At 41.9% G+C, this 22,213-nt stretch overlaps 1 protein-coding gene across 1 annotated transcript in view; it reads left to right on the forward strand.

The window, feature by feature from the left end:
* Positions 1-22,213, forward strand: part of TTC12 (tetratricopeptide repeat domain 12) — a 79,287-nt gene that overhangs the window by 24,389 nt on the left and 32,685 nt on the right. The window contains exons 10-16 of the mRNA XM_058446245.1: positions 9,397-9,468; positions 13,035-13,112; positions 13,215-13,275; positions 13,729-13,917; positions 15,106-15,175; positions 16,273-16,361; positions 18,710-18,878. Coding sequence (XP_058302228.1) covers positions 9,397-9,468; positions 13,035-13,112; positions 13,215-13,275; positions 13,729-13,917; positions 15,106-15,175; positions 16,273-16,361; positions 18,710-18,878 — 728 coding nt within the window. The remainder of the gene's footprint in view (positions 1-9,396; positions 9,469-13,034; positions 13,113-13,214; positions 13,276-13,728; positions 13,918-15,105; positions 15,176-16,272; positions 16,362-18,709; positions 18,879-22,213) is intronic.

A 22,213-nucleotide genomic window follows, 5' to 3' on the forward strand; every position in this document is an offset into this window, starting at 1 on the left:
TTGCCTGTTCACTCTGATGGTAGTTTCTTTTGCTGTGCAGAAGCTCTTTAGTTTAATGAGATCCCATTTGTCAATTTTTGCTTTTGTTGCCATTGCTTTTGGTGTTTTAGACATGAAGTCCTTGCCCACGCCTATGTCCTGAATGGTATTGCCTAGGTTTTCTTGTGGGATTTTAATGGTTTTAGGTCTAACATTTAAGTCTTTAATCCATCTTGAATTAATTTTTGTATAAGGTGTAAGGAAGGGATCCAGTTTCAGCTTTCTACATATGGCTAGCCAGTTTTCCCAGCACCATTTATTAAATAGGGAGTCCTTTCCCCATTTCTTGTTTTTGTCAGGTTTGTCAAAGATCAGATAGTTGTAGATATGCGGCATTATTTCTGAGGGCTCTGCTCTGTTCCATTGATCTATGTCTCTGTTGTGGTACCAGTACCATGCTGTTTTGGTTACTGTAGCCTTGTAGTATACTTTGAAGTCAGGTAGCGTGATGCCTCCAGCTTTGTTCTTTTGGCTTAGGATTGACTTGGTGATGTGGGCTCTTTTTTGGTTCCATATGAACTTTAAAGTAGTTTTTTCCAATTCTGTGAAGAAAGTCATTGGTAGCTTGATGGGGATGGCATTGAATCCATAAATTACCTTGGGCAGTGTGGCCATTTTGACGATATTGATTCTTCCAACCCATGAGCATGGAGTGTTCTTCCATTTGTTTGTATCCTCTTTTATTTCATTGAGCAGTGGTTTGTAGTTCTCCTTGAAGAGGTCCTTCACATCCCTTGTAAGTTGGATTCCTAGGTATTTTATTCTCTTTGAAGCAATTGTGAATGGGAGTTCACTCATGATTTCGCTCTCTGTCAGTGATTGGTGTACAAGAATGCTTGTGATTTTTGTACATTGATTTTGTATCCTGAGACTTTGCTGAAGTTGCTAATCAGCTTAAGGAGATTTTGGGCTGAGACGATGGGGTTTTCTAGATATACAATCATGTCATCTGCAAGCAGGGACAATTTGACTTCCTCTTTTCCTAATTGAATACCCTTTATTTTCTTCTCCTGCCTGATTGCCCTGGCCAGAAGTTCCAGTACTATGTTGAATAGGAGTGGTGAGAGAGGGCATCCCTGTCTTGTGCCAGTTTTCAAAGGGAATGCTTCCAGTTTTTGCCCATTCAGTATGATATTGGCTGTGGGCTTGTCATAGATAGCTCTTATTATTTTGAGAAACGTCCCATCAATACCTAATTTCTTGAGAGTTTTTAGCATGAAGCGTTGTTGAATATTGTCAAAGGCCTTTTCTGCATCTATTGAGATAATCATGTGGTTTTTGTCTTTGGTTCTGTTTATATGCTGGATTACATTTATTGATCTGCGTATGTTGAACCAGCCTTGCATCCCAGGGATGAAGCCCACTTGATCATGGTGGATAAGCTTTTTGATGTGCTACCGGATTCGGTCTGCCAGTATTTTATTGAGGATTTTTGCATCAATGTTCATGAAGGATATTGGTCTGAAATTCTCTTTTTTGGTTATGTCTCTGCCAGGCTTTGGTATCAGGACGATGTTGGCCTCATAAAATGTGTTAGGGAGGATTCCCTCTTTTTCTATCGATTGGAATAGTTTCAGAAGGAATGGTACCAGTTCCTCCTTGTACCTCTGGTAGAATTCGGCTGTGAATCCATCAGGTCCTGAACTCTTTTTGGTTGGTAAGCTATTGATTATTGCCACAATTTCAGAGTCTGTTATTGGTCTATTCAGAGATTCAACTTCTTCCTGATTTAGTCTTGGGAGGGTGTATTTGTCGAGGAATTTATCCATTTCTTCTAGATTTTCTAGTTTATTTGCATAGAGGTGTTTGTAGTATTCTCTGATGGTAGATTATATCTCTGTGGGATCGGTGGTGATATCCCCTTTTTCATTTTTTATTGCATCTATTTGATTCTTCTCTCTTTTCTTCTTTATTAGTCTTGCTAGTGGTCTATCAATTTTGTTGATCTTTTCAAAAAACCAGCTCCTGGATTCATTAATTTTTGAAGGGTTTTTTGTGTATCTATTTCCTTCAGTTCTGCTCTGATTTTAGTTATTTCTAGCCTTCTGCTAGCTTTTGAATGTGTTTGCTCTTGCTTTTCTAGTTCTTTTAATTGTGATGTTAGGGTGTCAATTTTGGATCTTTCCTGCTTTCTCTTGTGGGCATTCAGTGCTGTAAATTTCCCTCTACACACTGCTTTGAATGTGTCCCAGAGATTCTGGTACGTTGTGTCTTTGTTCTCGTTGGTTTCAAAGAACATCTTTATTTCTGCCTTCATTTCATTATGTACCCAATAGTCATTCAGGAGCAGGTTGTTCAGTTTCCATGTAGTTGAGCGGTTTTGAATGAGTTTCTTAATCCTGAGTTCGTTTGATTGCACTGTGGTCTGAGAGACAGTTTGTTATAATTTCTGTTCTTTTACATTTGCTGAGGAGAGCTTTACTTCCAACTATGTGGTCAATTTTGGAATAGGTGTGGTGTGGTGCTGAAAAAAATGTATATTCTGTTGATTTGGGGTGGAGAGTTCTGTAGATGTCTATTAGGTCCACTTTGTGCAGAGCTGAGTTCAATTCCTGGATATCCTTGTTAACGTTCTGTCTCGTTGATCTGTCTAGTGTTGCCAGTGGGGTGTTAAAATCTCCCATTATTATTGTGTGGGAGTTTAAGACCCTTTGTAGGTCACTCAGGACTTGCTTTATGAATCTGGGTGCTCCTGTGTTGGGTGCATATATATTTAGGATAGTTAGCTCTTCTTGTTGAATTGATCCCTTTACCACTATGTAATGGCCTTCTTTGTCTCGTTTGATCTTTGTTGGTTTAAAGTCTATTTTATCAGAGACTAGGATTGCAACCCCTGCCTTTTTTTGTTTTCCATTTGCTTGATAGATCTTCCTCCATCCCTTTATTTTGAGTCTATGTGTGTCTCTGCACGTGAGATGGGTTTCCTGAATACAGCACACTGATGGGTCTTGACTCCTTATCCAGTTTGCCAGTCTGTGTCTTTTAATTGGAGTATTTAGCCCATTTACATTTAAAGTTAATATTGTTATGTGTGAATTTGATCCTGTCATTATGATGTTAGTTGGTTATTTTGCTCGTTAGTTGATGCAGTTTCTTCCTAGCCTGGATGGTCTTTACAATTTGGCATGTTTTTGCAGTGGCTGGTACCAGTTGTTCCTTTCCATGTTTAGTGCTTCCTTCAGGAGCTCTTTTAGGGCAGGCCTGGTGGTGACAAAATCTCTCAGCATTTGCTTGTCTGTAAAGGATTTTATTTCTCCTTCACGTATGAAGCTTAGTTTGGCTGGATATGAAATTCTGGGTTGAAAATTCTTTTCTTTAAGAATGTTGAATATCGGCCCTCACTCTCTTCTGGTTTGTAGAGTTTCTGCCGAGAGATCCGCTGTTAGTCTGATGGGCTTCCCTTTGTGGGTAACCCGACCTTTCTCTCTGGCCGCCCTTAACATTTTTTCCTTCGTTTCAACTTTGGTGAATCTGACAATTATGTGTCTTGGAGTTGCTCTTCTCGAGGTGTATCTTTGTGGCGTTCTCTGTATTTCCTGAATCTGAATGTTGGCCTGCCTTGCTAGATTGGGGAAGTTCTCCTGGATAATATCTTGCAGAGTGTTTTCCAACTTGTTTCCATTCTCCCCATCATTTTCAGGTACACCAATCAGACGTAGATTTGGTCTTTTCACATAGTCCCAAATTCCTTGGAGGCTTTGTTCGTTTCTTTTTATTGTTTTTTCTCTAAACTTCCCTTCTCGCTTCATTTCATTCATTTCATCTTCCATCATTGATACCCTTTCTTCCAGTTGATCGCATCGGCTACCGAGGCTTCTGCAATCTTCGCGTAGTTCTCTATACTTGGCTTTCAGCTCCATCAGCTCCTTTAAGCCCTTTTCTCCATTGGTTATTCTAGTTATCCATTCGTCTAATTTTTTTTCAAAGTTTTTAACTTCTTTGCTATTGTTTTGAATTTCCTCCCATAGCTCGGAGTAGTTTGATCGTCTGAAGCCTTCTTCTCTCAACTCATCAAAGTCATTCTCCGTCCAGCTTTGTTCCGTTGCTGGTGAGGGACTGCATTCCTTTGGAGGAGGAGAGGTGCTCTGCTTTTTAGAGTTTCCAGTTTTTCTGCTCTGTTTTTTCCCCATCTTTGTGGTTTTATCTACTTTTGGTCTTTGATGATGGTGATGTACAGATGGGTTTTTGGTGTGGATGTCCTTTCTGTTTGTTAGTTTTCCTTCTACCAGACAGGACCCTCAGCTGCAGGTCTGTCGGAGTTTGCTAGAGGTCCACTCCAGACCCTGTTTGGCTGGGTGTCAGCAGCGGTGGCTGCAGAACAGTGGATTTTCATGAGACCACAAATTCAGCTGTCTGATAGTTCCTCTGGAAGTTTTGTGTCAGAGGAGTACCCGGCCGTGTGAGGTGTCAGTGTGTCCCTACTAGGGGGTGCCTCCCAGTTAGGCTGCTCGGGGGGTCAGGGGCCCACTTTAGGTGGCAGTCTGTCCGTTCTCAGATCTCCAGCTGCGTGCTGGGAGAACCACTACTCTCTTCAAAGCTGTCAATCAGACAGGGACATTTAAGTCTGCAGAGGTTTCTGCTGAATTTTTATTTGTCTGTGCCCTGCCCCCAGAGGTGGAGCCTACAGAGGCAGGCAGGCCTCCTTGAGCTATGGTGGGCTCCACCCAGTTCGAGCTTCCTGGCTGCTTTGTTTACCTAAGCAAGCCTGGGCAATGGCGGGCGCCCCTCCCCCAGCCTCGCTGCCGCCTTGCAGTTTGATCTCAGACTGCTGTGCTAGCAGTCAGGGAGACTCCGTGGGCATAGGACCCTCCGAGCCAGGTGCGGGACACAATCTCCTGGTGTGCCGTTTTCCAAGCCTGTTGGAAAAGCGCAGTATTAGGGTGGGACTGACCTGATTTTCCAGGTGCCGTCTGTTACCCCTTTTTTTGACTAGGAAAGGGAACTCCCTGACCCCTTGTGCTTCCTGAGTGAGGCAATGCCTCGCCCTGCTTCGGCTCCCACACAGTGCACTGCACTGACTGTCCTGCACCCACTGTTTGGCACTCCCTAGTGAGGTGAACCCAGTACCTCAAACGGAAATGCAGAAATCACCCATCTTCTCTGTCGCTCAGGCTGGGAGCTATAGACCAGAGCTGTTGCTATTCAGCCATCTTGGCTCCACCCCTGAAATTTCTTTTAAGATATGTGTTTTACTTTCAAAACCTTGTTAATTTTGCACAGCACTTCATAAATGTTATCTGTTTGTTTTGATGTAATAGCATTATTTTCAATAACTTTGAAGTAAAATTGAGGTGCCGGGAGAAGGTGCCAGGTTTATCCTGTGGCTTCAATTCTTGGGTACAGCACACCTACCCTAGCCTGATGAGTATGTCCCATAACAAGAGGACACTTTCCTAGCAGCATACTGGCCCTATCTGCTTTATTTCTTATTGAGAGGGTAAACAAAGGAAACAGAGATGAATGAGAAAGTCACCTCTGCTTATAATCATTCATAAAACACTAGGGAGCCTCTAACACTGACATCTGGAGTGTCCAATTTCTTTATCCCTTAGAAGATACAGTGTGTGGCAAATTTTGTCCCATTGCACGGGTATAGTCTTTAAGTTATAAGAGTTGCCCAAAGCTGATGACGTCAAGCTCCTCACAGCTCCATCATAGATCCACTAACCTGCCTTGTCACCTTGCTTAATAATGGTTTCTTTTTCTACCATTATTCTGCAGGAGAAGAGAGAGGCAAGGATATTTTCCTTGGTTTTTCCGGTAATAACAGCAAACAACATCATTTGCTGCATGCTCACAAAATTCTATTCTTTTCTGTTCAGTGTCACTATTTTCTCTATTTTTCTGACAAGGAAATCAAGCGTCAGTGATTAAGCAACTTGTGCAGGATCGTGAAGCTAGTGTCTGTCTAACTCTAAGCCCTTGCTCTTAAACCTCTATAAAGGGCCTCTCCACTGCAGCTTTAAACCCCATAATCCCTGGGTGTGGATGTCATTCCCTTCTGTGGAAGAAACATGATCTCCTCACAGGTTCACCAAGAGTATCTTTTCTGATCTGAAAAAGGCCAAAGGGGCAGACATACCATCATGCTGATTCAGGATAACACACTGGCCTGTTCCCAAATGTTAATTGAAGTACAATGTAATTAACAGTGAAACCGAGGCCAAGCAGGCCCAATGGAGCTGACATTAAAAAACGCTGACACTCAGCAGCCAATCTTGTTAAATGCCCAGCGAGGCTCCCAGTTGAAGAGGTTTGGGTAAACACTTGGAGAAATGAGAAAAAAAAATGTACAGCATTCTAAAAACTAATAATGATTTGTTTTATGTTGCAGCTGTGAATTAAAAGAAAAGCTTTTGCTGTCTTTAAAATTAACGTATCAGTAGTGAATGTCACTGGCACTCCATTACTAATAGTATTAGTACTTTCATTCCAATTTAATCTTTTTTGAGACTTTTAAATTGATAGAGACAAGCTTATGTGATGATATTTCAAGACTGATGTTTCTTGTCAAGGAAGATAAGGCAGCAAAGCTGGTTTCAATTAGGACCAGAATCATTTCTTTCTCAGCAGAACACTTCTTGTACAATGAAATACATCTTCCTCTGAAGGCAGGATTCCTTTAAAGGGGAGCTGGGGTTCACCCAAGAAAATTCTCGTGAGGGTTGACACATGATCAAAGGAGAGTGGGCCTATTAGTGAGAAAAATCCATTAGCAGCCTTTTGCATCATCGTCTGAGGAAGGCAAAGTCACAACTATCCGCACTTCACGGTGACACACGATAGGCTGGGGACAAGGCTTTAATGCTTGGGGCTCAGTTTCCCCCGCCTGCAGTAACCCCGGTGCTCTGCCAGTGAATGCACTATGAATATTTGGCTTTCATGAGCTGATGTGCTAGAGTTTCCTCTTTTCCCTTTGGCCATTCCTTTCCTGCTTCCTCAGTTTTATCCTTTGTGAATTCATGAGGGGTCACCCCTCTGCTCTCTGTCTTTCGTCTTTCTACAGTTACTCCCTTACAGCTCTCTTCTCCTCTCATGAGCTCAACTCTCATCTCTGCAAAAGGCTCTCAGACCTACTTCCCCAGTCTCCCCTTCGCCAGCTCCAGGGCTGCATGTCAGCTGCCTCCTGCAGGTGCCTTTTGATAGTCTTGATGTCATCTGAAACTCGGTATGTCTAGAAGCCAACTCTTCATCTTCTCACTCAGCCTTTCCCACTCCCTGCCCTAGCTGACCTCTTTCTGTTAATGACACACCATGTCTTTCAGGTATCTAGGCCCCTGGTTTTGACTTCACATCCTCCATAGCCCTTATCATTGATAGCTAGTTGATGCTGGTCAGATCTTTCTTTGACATAGCTCTGGCATCCTTTCCCTCCCACTGTCACCAGGACTTCAGACATTAGCCCTTGTTCTAAGTGATTGGTCTGGTCTCCTTACTCATCTCTCATTGTTCAGCCCACCATACTTCTTGTTCAGCCTTTCCCTCCTCTGATCACGTCTGCATGCCACCTTCCTACCAGCTTACCTCCACACTGCCATTGGTGACTCACCCTCCTCCAGTGTGGCATGCAAGGCTACCATATGGTGTTGCCATTTAGCTCAAGATGGGGTCTTCTCTCCACCCAGCACCTGCCCCTCGATCCCAGCTGGACCGTCCCCAGAGCCCCCTATACTCTCCTCGCTCAGGTTCTTGCCCAGCCCACTCTCCATCCATCCTCCTCTCTTCACCTCTCTGTGTCACTAAGACTCAGCCCAGATCCCTCCTTCTTTGCATGCCCTTTTAAAGACTGCATTTTAGAGCATATTTTCTTCCACTGATTTTTTTCAGTAGCATTTTCTATAGCATTTATATGCTTTTTTCTGTAGCCCCTTTCTGAAGGAGATTTGGTGTCATTTTTAAACCCTTGAGAGTTTAATGGCCAGATTTCAAATTCCAGCTCTTCCACTTGTTATCTGTGTGACCTTGGGCCTCTCCAACCCCTAGTTTTCACATCTGTAAAATAGGGATAATAACTGTATCTGCTTCATAGAGTTGTTATAAAGCTTCTGTGAGATCATCCATATGAACCATAAAGCTCAGTGCCTGGCACATGGTTTGGGCTGAACAATCATGCACACTTATTTTTATTATGACTTCCATTGACTTAGCAGTGAATTGGGAAATGATATACACAAAAGTGTATCTCTAAAAGCTTCTCCAACAATTATTGTTCTCTCTTTTATTATTGTTATTCTTCTCTCTTTTATTATTATTGCTCTTTTATTAAATTTAGATTTTCTCTTTTGCTCTGAAATGAATTGCTCCTGATATAACTGCAGCAATAGCAGCTAATACTCTGTTACCCAGAGCCACACCAAGTGTTTTACATAATTTCTTTCTCACAACAACCTGAGAGAGATACTATTATTGTCTTCATTTTCTAGGTCAGGAAAATGAATGTCAGAAAAGTTAGGTGGCCTGGCCAACAACACGCCACTTCTGCTGAGTAGCAGAACAAGGATCCACCCAGGACATTTTAGACTCCTGAGCTTGAACTCTTAACCTCTTCATATCTAAACCTTTGAAGGGCATCTGATTTGGCACAATGTCTTGCATATAAAAGAAGTTCAATAAATGTTCATTAACTGGATGTCTTAGATTTTAGTGTATGTCTCTGTCAAATCATTCCCTGTGGAGTGATAACGACTAGGGGCAGGCAGGTGCAGGGCCCCCTGTGTAAATGGTCTAGTTTCAGCCATAAGTTTCAATCCTGCCTTTTGAAGGGGGCATCCCTATTGATCTTAGGTAATATGAACAGAAGGTCCCAATACACATGTTGTGGTTTATTTGGGAGGAGGGACTTCCCAGGTCCACTAGGATATAATGGTAACCTCAGCTGTTTTCTTAGAGTAAGTTCTCTTCTCTTCTAGTAAACCAGTGACTCTCAAACTTGGCTGCACATTTACCTCACCTAGAGAGCTTAAAAAATTATTGATGCCTGGGTCTTATCTCAGAGTATAATGTAATTGACATGGGGTGCAGGGCCGGCAGGATATTTACAAGCATCTAGATGATTCTAATGTTCTGCCAGTGTTAAGAGCTCTTCTAAACTGAGGGTTTGCTTCCTGATTGCATCTCATTAAATGGAAATGAAAACTGGCAGGTATCATTAATTAATTTGGTGAAGAGCTTGCTGCTGCATCCAGGCTCCTTGCAGGCATCAATTAGTTTGGTCACAGATGCATAAAAAAGTTTTGTCAACTCTGGTACTTGCCCTGAGAATCAAAGTTTCGCCTTAACTCTTTTAGCTGTATAGTGAGGGGAGTGGCTAAAGACTTCACATCTAAACCTTCTGATCAGTCATTCTCTTTTATACAGTGTGATGAAAAATGCACAAAAGCATATTTTCACATGGGAAAAGCCAACCTGGCCCTGAAGAACTACAGTGTGGTAAGTTCTTAGAGGAATGTAATTGACATGTTTGATCACAGACTGATGCTCCCAATTGTGCTAGAGGAGAACCATGATTCTCCAAGCTGATTAAAGGAAAATCCATCCTTTAGTATTTTCCAAGGTAAAGCTCAAGATCTTAAAGTTGGGAAGAATTTTGGGTGTCAGTTAGTTCAACTCCACCAGCTGTAGGACTCTCTTCTGCAACATCCTCTACCAGTGTTTGTCAGTCTCTGGAGAGAAAAGACCTGAGCAAAAAGATAAAACAAAATTTGCTGTAACCTCATCACCCAAAAGTAACCATGCAGATCAATCAACCTGTCTACCTATCTATCCGTACTAAGATATTATATATCGTTAAAAGTAGCTTTATTGAGATATAATTCACGTATCACACAATTCATCTGTAGAATATACTAAAAACTATATGATTCAATAGTTTTTAGTATATTCACACAGTCAGGCAGCCATCACCACAGTCAATTTTAAAAAATTTTCATCCCTTCCTAGAAAAACCCCATACCCATTAGCAGTCAGTCCCCTTTCCCCAACCCCATCGCATCATTAGGCAATGACCAGTCTTTCTGTCTCTATACATTTGCCTGTTCTGTAGATTCCATATAGAGTCATACGATCTGTGGTCTTTTGTAACTGAGGTTGTTCACTTAGTATAATGTTTGCCTGGTACATTTATGTTGTAGTGTGTATCAGTTCTTCGTTCCTTTTTATTGCGAATAATATTCCATTGTTTGATACCATATTTTATTTATTCATTCATCAGTTAATGGACATTTGGGTTGTTTCCACTTTTTGCCTGCTATGAATAACACTGCTATGAACATTCACGTGCAGGGTTTTCTTTTTTATGTTTACAGTCCTCTTGGGTATATATCTAGAAGTGGAATAGCAGGGCCGTATGGTAACTCTATGTTTAACCTTTTGAGGAACTACCAAACTGTTTTTGAAAATGGCTGCAGCATTTTACATTCCTACCAGTAGTGTATGAGGGTTCCAGTTTTTCCACATCCTCTTAAATACTTGTTACTTATTTTTTTATTATAGCTATTCTAGTGGGTGTGAAGTGATATGTCACTGTGGTATTTGATCTGCATTTTTTTGGTGACTAATGATGTTGAGGATCCTTTCATGTACTTATTGGCCATTTATATATTTTCTCTGGAGAAATATCTTTTTTTATAATGAGGTGTAAATGTTATTTATATATTCTGAATACAAGTTTCTTATCAGATACATGATTTCCAAATATTTTCTTCCACTCCTTGTATTGCCTTTTCATTTTCTTGATGATGTTCTTTGTTACCCAAAAATGTTTAAGTTTGATAAAGCCTCAATTACCTATTTTTTCTTTGGTTGCTTGTGATTTTGGTGTTATATCTAAGAAATGATCATCTAATCCAAGGTCAGGAAGATGTATACCTATATTTTCTTCTAAAAGTTTTATGGCTTTAGCTCTTAAATTTAGCTATCTCTAATCTATTTTGAGTTCATTTTTTGTATGATGTGAGGTAAGGGTTCAACTTCACTCTTTTGCATGTAGATGTCTACTTGTCCCAGTACCATTTGTTAAAGAGACCATTCTTTCCCCCATTGAGTGATTTTGGCACCCTTGTCAAAAATCAATTGACCATAAATATATAGGTTTATTTTTGGACTTCCAGTTTTATTCCATTGATCTACATGTCTGTCCTTGTGCCAATACCACAGTGTCTTCATTTCTGTAGCTTTGTATTAAGTTGAGAAATGAGAGCCTTCAACTTTGTTCCTCTAATTTTTCAAGATTGTTTTAACTATTCTGGTACTCTCAAATTTCTATATGAACTTCAAGATTATTGTGTCAATTTTTGCAAAGAAACCAGATGGAATTTTGAGGGTATTACATGAATTCATAAATCAATTTGGCAAGTACTGCTATCTAAACAATATTAAGTCCTCCTATCCATGAACATAGGATGTCTTCCCATTTATAAGATAGGTCTTTAAAATAAATTGCTTCATTTTGTACATTTTTTAAAAGTTTGTTGGACTTTAATTGTAAATGTAATACAGGCTTATTGTAGTAAAGCCAAATAAAAGAAATGTGAATAAAGAAAATGTTAATCTTTCCCTGTCCACCAATTTTTATTTACTCATTCAATTCATTCATTCAGCAGATATTTATTGCATGCTTTCTATGTGTCAGACACTGTTAATACAGGCAATAAAGAATACATCAGTGAAACTAGACAAAGTCCTTGGCTTCATGGAACTCATGTTCTTGGGGTAAGGGTGACCAGGAGACAAAAAACAATCAAATAGATGTGTACTATGTTACATGTACTATGTTAGGTAGTGGTAAGTAGTATTGAGAAAAATCAGGAAGCAGTAAAGATGAGACTGGTTTTATATAGAGTGGTAAGAAAAGGCTTTCTAAAGGAATGGAGGGAGTGAAGTGAGCAAACCATGTGGATATATAAGAGAATAAATTCCTGGTGGAGAGATAGCCAGACTGCAGCCAGCAAGAGGAGAGCAACAGGAGATGAGGTCAAACAGGTGATAAGGGTAGAGAAGGGGCTGATCCTGTAGGGCCCTACAGGCTTTTCAGAGGAGTTTGGCTCTTACTTTGAGTGATCTTCAAGCTTTTTTGGAGGATTTTGAGTAAAGGAATTAAATGATCTGACATATTTTGAAGAATTACTCTGACTGCCATGCCGAGCATGTGTTTTGTTGTGGTAAGATAAGAACAGAGAATGAGTGATAAGGCTATTGCAATAAATATCCAAGCAAGAGGTGATGATGGGGACCAGGTTGGTAGTGATGGAGGTGGTAAGAAGTGATGGGATTTTGGATATTTACTGACAGTGAAACCAACAAAAATCATTGCTAGATTAGATCTAGGGTTGAAGAGAAGTTGGATACAGGGTCACTCTGATGTATAGACTTCTGTTCCTGCGACACTGTTCTCTAATGTGTTATTGTTTTCCTTCAGTTTGTTTCTTAACTCTAGTCTTCTAGACGAACCTTGAACCTTCAAGATTGTCTCAGAACTGTTTTTTGTTTGTTTGTTTGTTTTTCTGAGCGTTTTCTCTAGGTGACTGGTTAGATTATACTGTGGGCAGTTCTTATATTCTTGTGAGAAATATTGCCCTAAGCCCAGGAATCCTATGAACTAGAATCTTCCTTTTTCTGGTAACTTTCTATCTAGCAGTTTCCTCAATGAGAAGCCCTCACTCTTGAGTTTTCCAGCTGACTCTTATGTGGCCAATAAATGGATCCCTTACCGGTTCTCTTCACAGCCTGTACATTTAACTAGGCAGTTCTCTTTTCCTATTCCCATGTCTCTGTCAACATTGCCTCTAGCTTCATTTATTTCCTAACTCCCTATGGACATATTTGACAGCCTCCTTTCTCTCTCAGTGCAAATATCATATCTAAGTTTTGCGTTTACTTTATGATTATTTCTCTCCCAGACAGACATGATCCACAAGAATTTAGGACTGGATATTTCTCATCATGAGCATCTAAAATTCTTTAAAACGAATTTTGAAATAATTCCTGTTGCCCCCTAGAACTGGAGAAGCCTGAACAAAAATGTCAAATGCACACTGTGTTCCTATGCCTGCCTCCTGCACTGGGAGCAGGAGGAGGCAAGGAGAAAATAATGAAGCAGCCAAGCCCAATGACACCCAGTGTCTTTCTCATAATCACCTTTACCCAAACCACTCTAAGGTCTTGTTTCTTTTTTCCAGTCTAGAGAGTGTTATAAGAAGATCTTAGAAATAAACCCCAAGCTGCAAACCCAGGTGAAAGGTGAGCGCGTTCCTGCTGAGGCCCTTCGTCTGAACTCCACCTCCCTCTGCCTCCTGCCTTAGAATGCCTTCCGTGCTTTCACTGCCCTTGGCCACTAGGCAGCAGCGGATCCTCTTTCCTGCACAGCTGGGTTCTCTGTGTTAACCGGCCCACTCTGCTCCTCGGTTTGCTATGCTCCCTTGCAAATGTTAATATTTTCCTTCTTCATTTTCTACACCATCCTCCCTTAGACACTTTTAGACTCCCTTGAATCCCCAACAAGGTTTAAGATTCTGGTTGTAGATTTAGACTGTTTCTAAAATTTTTCTTGCTAAAGAAGAGTTTTAATTATTTTAATGCTTTATGCTTCTCAAACTCCCATCCTCAAAAGAAAGGAAAAAAAAAAAGGTTGCTTCTTGTGTGGTATTGTTGATTGTTAGGGTTTTGTTTTGCTTTCCTTTCTTGTTTTTCTAGATTACCTGAATCAAGTAGATCTTCAGGAAAAAGCAGACCTTCAAGAAAAGGAAGCCCACGAACTGCTGGATTTAGGAAAGAACACAGCTGTGACCACCAAGAACCTCCTGGAGACCCTTTCCAAGCCTGACCAGATCCCCTTGTTCTATGCAGGGGGGATTGAGATCCTGACTGAAATGATAAAGGAGTGTAAGCCAGAGATGTATGTGATCTCATGCGTGCTGTCAGTGTGAAGGGACACGTTCAGAGGTCTGCCTTTACTAGGCCAAGAATCCCTCCCTTCCTTCCACAAATATTGATGAAAGATGTATGCTAATGTAGCTGCTAAAAGCGGTGCACAGAAATGTCCTTCCACCTCTGCTCCATCCTCTCTACACAGCATGCGTACACTCAGCACACATGCAATAAACATACACAACACAACACATACACGTGGCATACACTTGATATATACTTACATACACCACACATGCACTCAGCTTTCACTCACTTGAATATATCCTTATATTACACACACACCACATACCACACACAGCACACTCACACCATAAGTACTCACATCAGTCCACATATCCTGCGCACATTCCACCCTCACATTTTCTCCACACACCCCATGCACATCCTGCATGTACTCCACACATACACCCACAGACACCTCAAGCATCCCATACCACCTGGTATACCTTCCCTCCACTGTGGAGGAATGAAAGACAGAATTTTGTAGGTTAAACTGTAAGGTTCACCCAGTTACAGTTAATGGCTGCTTAGGATGTGAAAATGGTTTCAGAGCAAACATCAGCTCTCCTGCTAATGAGGACCATACTGTTCTCTTTTACTAGCTCTTGTAAACGTTGTTACCAAGGCTTAAATCATCTCTATACTCAGTGACAGCATGTTGTTTGTACAAATAGATGGAGTGTCTGACTTCTCTTTAGTATACAATGGAGGGCACACAAATATCCCCTTAAGCAGTTTCTTGGAGATTATAAATTCCTCTCTAGAACCTGGAAGTAGCTTTGAAATAAATATTTAAGAACAGATGGATATGCTGGTACTTCCCATAGGTTAAGCAGCTCTGGGAGGCTCTCTAAAGATTACAGAATGATGAGCTGTGCAGATAGCCCTCGGGGCCACCCCAGCTCTGCTGTCCTTCTCTAAACAGTCCCTCTGCTTGAGAGGCACTGAGGCCTCTGACACTGAGAGGCTGCTGACCGTTGTATTTTTCAAAATGTAAAGTTTATTTGTTCCTGCCAAACCATTCATGTGGGCACCGTGACATTCCATATTAGGTTTCTCATTAGCAGGTGACTGTGTTGCAGCTAGACACCAGCCAGCCAGTTTGGGAGTCTGAAGTGGTTTTCTCTGTATCTGTTTCAGGCACAGAACAAACTTTATTCAGAACGCACAATGGATTTAGTATCATCAGTGACAACGAGGTCATAAGAAGGTAGGGATGTTCATAAAGACAGCCCAGCATCAAAGCAAGGGAAGATAACCACTGCTTATGAAATCAGACACTAGGCACATAGACAGTCATGTTTCTGAACACTACCACCCTTCAGTCAATAGTGGGGGGCTCTCCAGGAGTGCAGAGCTGCTACACGAACATCTCTGAGTGCTGACCCTCAAGACATTGGAGTTACACTGCAGTTAACAATTGAGACTGGGCGCGGTGGCTTATGCCAGTAATCCCAGCATTTTGGGAGGTCAAGGCGGGTGGATCACTTGAGGTCAGGAGTTTGAGACCAGCCTGGCCAACATGGTGAAACCCCGACTCCACTAAAAATACAAAAATTAGCTGGGCATGGTGGCGGGCACCTATAATCCCAGCTGCTCGGGAGGCTGAGGCACGAGAATTGCTTGAATCTGAGAGGCGGAGGTTGCAGTGAGCCGAGATCATGCCACTATACTCCAGCCTGGGCGATACAACCAGATTCAGTCTCAAAAAAAAGAAACAGTTGAAGAGAGAGGAACAGCAGCACTTCCCAGGGCTCCTCTAAGCTCTTCAAAGTCAGAGAAATTATCATTCTTGCTGCTTTCCCACCACTTTTTGCAAGGTTGTCATTTGTTCATTTCTTCATTTGGAATTTTCTGATCATATCAAGAAGTGATATAAATGGGCCAATCGCATTTATAATTTCATCTGAAGAAAGACCTGTATGGTAGGATGCAGTTTGCTAAAGTGACTGTATTTTCATTTCAGTTGTTCTGGTGTGCTTCCTGAGGCTTAGGATACCCGTGTGGGTTGGAGTCACCTATACATGTCTGTGTGCTCAGCCACAGTTCATTGGTCCCAGTGCAACTGTCACCCATGGCCCTAGCTCACTGCCCAGCCTCTGTGCAGCCCTGGCTTCCTCAGTCTGCATCTGTGGCCTGGGACTCATAGTTCCGTGATTGATCCTAGTGGCCCATGGCTCTGGATTGTAAAACTATACTTTCTCAAACCTGTATTTGGTGAATCTAGGGGTGAAATAAAACCAAATGGAAAAGAAAATCGAGACTGATTTTCAGACTTTTAAGATAGCTCTTCTTTGTCCATTCTAGGTGTTTTTCTACAGCAGGAAAAGATGCAGTTGAAGAGATGGTCTGTGTGTCTGTTCTCAAGCTCTGGCAAGCAGCGTGCAGCGAGAACGGTAAGCCTGGGTAATCACCGTTGATCACCATTAATGCGCTGCATGCAAGAACTCCACTGTTGGGCGGACTGTCCTCCCCAAAGGCCAGGCCCTGGAGAGCTGATGTCTAGACTTCCCCACACACCCGCTCCCTCCAGGAAAGCTTATGGATCAAAAGCAAGGTAGACAGATGAGGGGCAAGGTTGGTGAAGGGAGGAGGTTGTCAGCATAATGAGTGGTCTCCTCTCTCCTCTCCTCCTGCTCTTTGCAGACTCATGACTTCTGTTCGCACACTGGCAATGAGGTAGATGGAGTTTTTCTTTTCTTGTCAGCCTAAAATATTGTTCCTTTTTGCTAACCACAGTACCTTGCCAGCATCCTGAGATTTACAGTCATCCCCGCCAGTATCTTCAGATGCTGATTAGCATCTAGTATTGAGAGAGTAGAATGCCACGGGCATTTTATTTACTGTGCTAACTCTTAGGCTTTTACATATTTGCATCTTCCAGAGTTCATTACGTTTTTATATAATCTTTCTTAATCACTTTTGTAACTTCAACATAAATACAAATTTTACTTACTTCTGTCATTTTTAAAAAGTGTTTCATAGGAAAAAGTTTGACCCTGGACAGAAACACTGAAAATGGGAATAATGATAGCTATGTCTCCTTTTCACAGGGCTACTGTGGGGAGCCAGCGATAGAGCTCCTGAATGCAGTTTGCATACTCTGAGATGTTAAGTAGGAGATAATACCTTTTTTTTTCTTCTTTGGTAGAGTAGAGGAATCAAGAACTTAAGAAATTAAGCTCTTAAAAATCTAGACAATCAGGGGGCCTATTTCCTGACAAGAAGTAAGGGGAGTTATGCCCAGGCTACTGTCATCATTAAGGTGCTTTTCTACTCTGTGTAAGACCCTGCACCAGCTTAGGGCAGTGTTTTTGCAAACTTCCCTACGGGAGGGTGAGGAAGGCAGGACTTGGCGATGGTATGTCTACTCAGTGTGAATCTGACATAACAATCTATTTACTCTATTTCTGTGAACCTATTTATCGTTTCTGTGAACCTTAAAGTTACATTTTTTTATCATCTGAAAAATATTTTCAGATACCTGTGATGTAAATGCTGTATCACAGGTCAATAAAATCTTGATATATCTAACTCAATAAATGCAAAGCAGTTTTTCAGAAGGGCAAGGGAATGCTTAAAAGTAAGGACATGAAAATATGTCAGTGATCTATTGTGGAGTTGGGAAGAGAAGCCAATTACAGGGTAGGATGTATAATATTTTACACATTATTTATATGAGGGGTGAATAATAGCTCCTTTGGGGAATGGGCTTACCTGGAGGGGGTATCAACTAACTCTGTGGTGTTTAAATTATTTATATCAAGCTACTTTTCTAGTATAAGAACAAAATATATAATCCACAAGGACCTTTCCATTTCAGAAATCAGTAGATCCTATCTTACATGGACAAGAGTAATTATAGGTGAAGTATAGGATTGAGATGTAATGTTTGCAACGAAAACGTGATTTGATATGTGGGCTACACATAGGATCCTGCAGTCCTCCGGCTCTTTCAGGGCTAGAAGGGACCTGGTGTGTGTCTTCTACTGGATGCTGTGTGCTGTGTGTAAATGGGCAATTAGCACAGGAGGGAAGAAAAACAAGGGTAATGAGGTCCAAGTGATGGGGCCCACCCCTTTGAGATCCAGTTTGCTCTGTTTCATAGCTTAGCCTCATACTGCAGTCTGTACCCTGCAGTTTCAAACAAATTCATGTACCTGGTCAGAAAATGAAGCAGATGAAAGGGGATAAATCTACTGCCACCATCCTGGAAGAGCTTATGTTCTAGGAAGGAAGGCACACTTTATTCGTTAGTGCTCTCACGTGATACTCTAGTTTCCTGGATAACATTTCCTCAAATGACTATTCTAGCCATTGTATGAATATTGATGGTCTAAAGACATTCCACAATTAAACTGATTTATTTCCCTTTGCTAGTGTCTCCAGATACAACACACCAAGGAAGTTTGACAATAATGACATAGTTGATTTATGGGTGCCAGTCCCTGTCTGGCACAGTCATGTACTAATTTACTTAATCCTCATGACATCCCTGTAGGTAGGAACATAATCCTCATTTTACTGATGAGGAGACTGAGAAGCACAAGAGTTCGTTGGTAAGATTGCTCCCCTGGGCATTCGGACCCAGCAGTCTGGTTCTAGAATCCACACTCTTACACTTCATTATCCTGCCTTCAAATGAGTGGGCACCAGTTGAGTTTCCCATTAGGATAGAGGGTGACAGAGCTAGTTTAATTGCCATGATGGCATGCACAAGACATACAACCCCTGTGTTTTGCAGAGGAAAACCAGCGTGTGCTAGTGATGCACCATGACAGGGCCAGGCTGTTGGACACCCTCTTGTCCTCCAAGGTCCTGGCCATCCGTCAGCAGAGCCTTGCCCTGCTGCTGCAGCTTGCCCAGACTGAGAGCGGACGGAGCCTGATCATCAGCCACCTTGACCTGACCGGGTAAGCCTCTGCTGGCAGGATCTTCCTGGGACATCTCATGTCATCACTTGGCAAGTTTAGGCATGCCTGTCTCCCCTCATATCTCTGTTGTGTGACTTGAAGGATCAATAACAGAAAGAGCCTTTGACAAGGGTGCTCTGTCATGAGGACCTCTGGGACACACTCCTGTCTGAACTTGGTACCATGGATGGTTTCAGTTCTCCTGAGCAACTGGCTCATCCCCATCCCACAAATGGTGCAAATGGCAGCCCTTTCATAGCCAGATCAGGAGCCCCACCTTAAAATAGGTCACTTTCTTCTGCGCCTTTGGCCTCGGTCCTATCTCTACCCTGTTCCTGCCCTTCCTTTTCTTCTTTCATTCTTATTTGAGGTAATCCTATCTTATTCTACTTGTCCTTAAACCCTTTCTGGAACAAGATGGAATGTGAATAAATAAAACATTTCAAATACTGTCGCGTGGAGGTCTTTCCAAAGTGTAAGACTATGGGCATAGAATGTGTATCCCCTAAGTAGACTTTCTAGAAAGATTACTGAACCACAGTGATTCTGCCCAGTACTTTATAATTTATTAGTTTACTTTTTAAATAATTTGTTATTTTGCTTACTTGTTTTACTTATTTGTTTATTTACTTTTATCATACTAAGTTTTCAGTTTATTTATCTTTACATGATTAGTTTGAACATATGAAATTGCCCCTTATTAGATCTAAAAGGTTGCATGCCAGCCATTTCATGTGGTTCAATCTAACAGAAATAGTGGCAATTATTGTAGCTTGCTTTATAAATGTTTCTCACAATCTAAAAACAGGAGATTACCCTTCTGAGTCTTTTTGTTCACTGCTGTTTTGTTTTATCTCCCCTCATCCTGTGGGGTAGGCAAGGTACGCTTTATTACCTCATGTCATTCATGGGGCAGGAAGAACTGCAGCAAGGAATCATGGGAATCTCACCCAACTAGCCCAGCCCCCAGGTACTGTTTTGAGGACCCAGCTCCACACTGTGTTCCCAGTAGGAAAAGGAGCCAAACCTGCTGCAAGTGGCTCCTGTTCCTTTGAGATCTTTTTGGGACCCTGCTGAGCCCTCCCACACTGTCCAATTTGGTATGTAGGTCCATGTGTGCCGTGACAGGGTGGTTATTAAGCCTTGCCTATGGCTACCCTTCCAGGCCCAGTCGCAGCCTCAGTGGCTCCCAGGAAAGGCTTTGGCAACCCACTGAAGCTCGGGCTGCACGGCAGATGCAGATTGTTAGTGGAGTTAAATTCCCCAAAAGCACATTTTGCATTTCACATGACTCTGCTGTCATTTCCACAATACCTTCATCGTATTTTTTTTAATATTGTTTTTGTCTCTTTGAGTAAATGTAGCTATAGCTATCATGAGCTTTTCCCCTCAAGCTCCATTTCAATTGCTCGAGTTTCAATGTGCATTTTTCCGTTGTCTCGGAGAGGGCGTTCATGATCATCTCGGGTGGTCCTGCCTACTCTCTTTAGACAGTCAGAGAAACCTCAGCTCTTTACTTTTATGCCCACTAGCCTCCTTAATGTTCATCTCCAGTTGAACTAGACAGAATGGGTTCTCTGTGATGAAACGAGGCAGTTTGAAGCCAGACAGGGCTGCGCATAGCCCCATGACCGTCACGGCAGCACACGTATCACATTCCTCCCACAATGTTTATCCTCAGAGAAGAGGTTGAAGGCATGAATGTGTGCTGGCCAAGGGCCAGTGTCATTTTGTAAAAAGTGCTGGGTTTTAGTCTTAAGCAGTACTGAGTTTCAATTCCCTGCATGTCTCTGCTTGTGTGACTCAGGAAAGTTACTTAGCATTGACGGGCCCTGGTATCTCATCTGCATCACTCACTTATGATGACACTTACGGGGGGTGATGCAGTTGAATTTTTTCTGCTGCATTGTGCAGAATACTTGAGCAAAAGGAGCTTAAGCAAAATAAAGCCTGGCTTGTTTTGTCACCTAATAAAATGAGACTAATGATAGCAGCTATTGGTGCAGTGGCTTAAAGATGTTGAGGTCAAAGTCTCTCCCCTTCTCTTGACCTTCCTCACATGGTCATACCTTCCCTCTTGCTGCAACTCCAAGCTTCACATCCTTCTTTAAGACAGGTCAATACCAGCTGGATCTGTCCCTTTTATCAAGAAAACCTACTGCCTATTTCTCTTTGGACAGAATTGTGTCACATGCTACCCCTAGTGGAAAAAAAAATGGTCCCAACTTCTTCTGTAGTAGAGTTAGGAAGAATAGAAGGGAATGGAGAATATCTGTGAGGTTAGCCAGCAAACAGCATCTGCTACAGAAAAAAAAAAAAAAAAAAAGCAACTAACATCAATTAAGCCTGACACATAGTATGATAAGGGCTCAATCATATTTTTATAATCATTTTCTCTTAGGGTTTATTGTTCAGGGTCCTAAACTGAAGTAACCGTGCATTTATTGGTTACATGAAAGCATTTTCTGACCTGTGGTTCACTCACAGAGACAGTTGCTTACCAGCAGAGCAGAAAATCTGCCACCAAAAAAGAGGGTATGTGAGGAAATAGAAAGGGACACACCATTCTCTCTAGGTGCTGAGCCCAGTTAGGATGTGTGCATTGTCACATAGTGAGGGGGCCTAGCTGCTTATGTCTCCCAGGACAAAGCCAAGATGGTCTTAGACTGTTGTCTCATCTGTGCTATTCAGTTTCATTAGCAGTCATCTTCAAGACCGAAGAAAATACGTTTAAATTGGTGAAGGAAGAATCTGAACTAACTGTAAAACATAAATTATTTTTGATAGCAGGAGCACTGTAATCTATTCCTGAAGATGTTAGGGATTTGCAGAAGCTTGATGTCACCTGGGCCCTCAGAAACCATCCAGTCAAGCCCCACTCAGCATAGATGTCCTCTGCATACCCCCAAACAGCCTGTGCATGATGCCCTCCAGGGGAGATGCCAGCAGTTTTCATTATTTTTATCTCCATTTGATTCGGGATGGGTACTAACGCAGCTAACAGACTGCATGGAGGAAGTCTTTCCCCAATTAGTGAGAGTCTGTGATCTCACCTCCCAAGGTAGCCAACTGTCCATTTCAGGACAGTTCTTATTGATATCAATTATCTCGTACCCTGTGCACAAGTTGCCTGCCCCATACTATTCTGGGGCTGATTCTGCCTCCATACACTGAGGCCCAGGCCCAGACTCTTCCCAGCTTTCCAGTACTTTAGGTATCTGAAAATACTGATATATTCCAGGTTAAGCATCCTTGTTACCTCCATCATTCCTTTGATGATTTAGCCTCCAGACCACTCCTAGAATAAGTGGCTAAATAGATCCAGCACCATAGAT

This window comes from Hylobates moloch, unplaced genomic scaffold, assembly GCF_009828535.3.
Source record: "Hylobates moloch isolate HMO894 unplaced genomic scaffold, HMol_V3 SCAFFOLD_11, whole genome shotgun sequence".
NCBI classification, from domain to species: Eukaryota; Metazoa; Chordata; class Mammalia; order Primates; family Hylobatidae; genus Hylobates; species Hylobates moloch.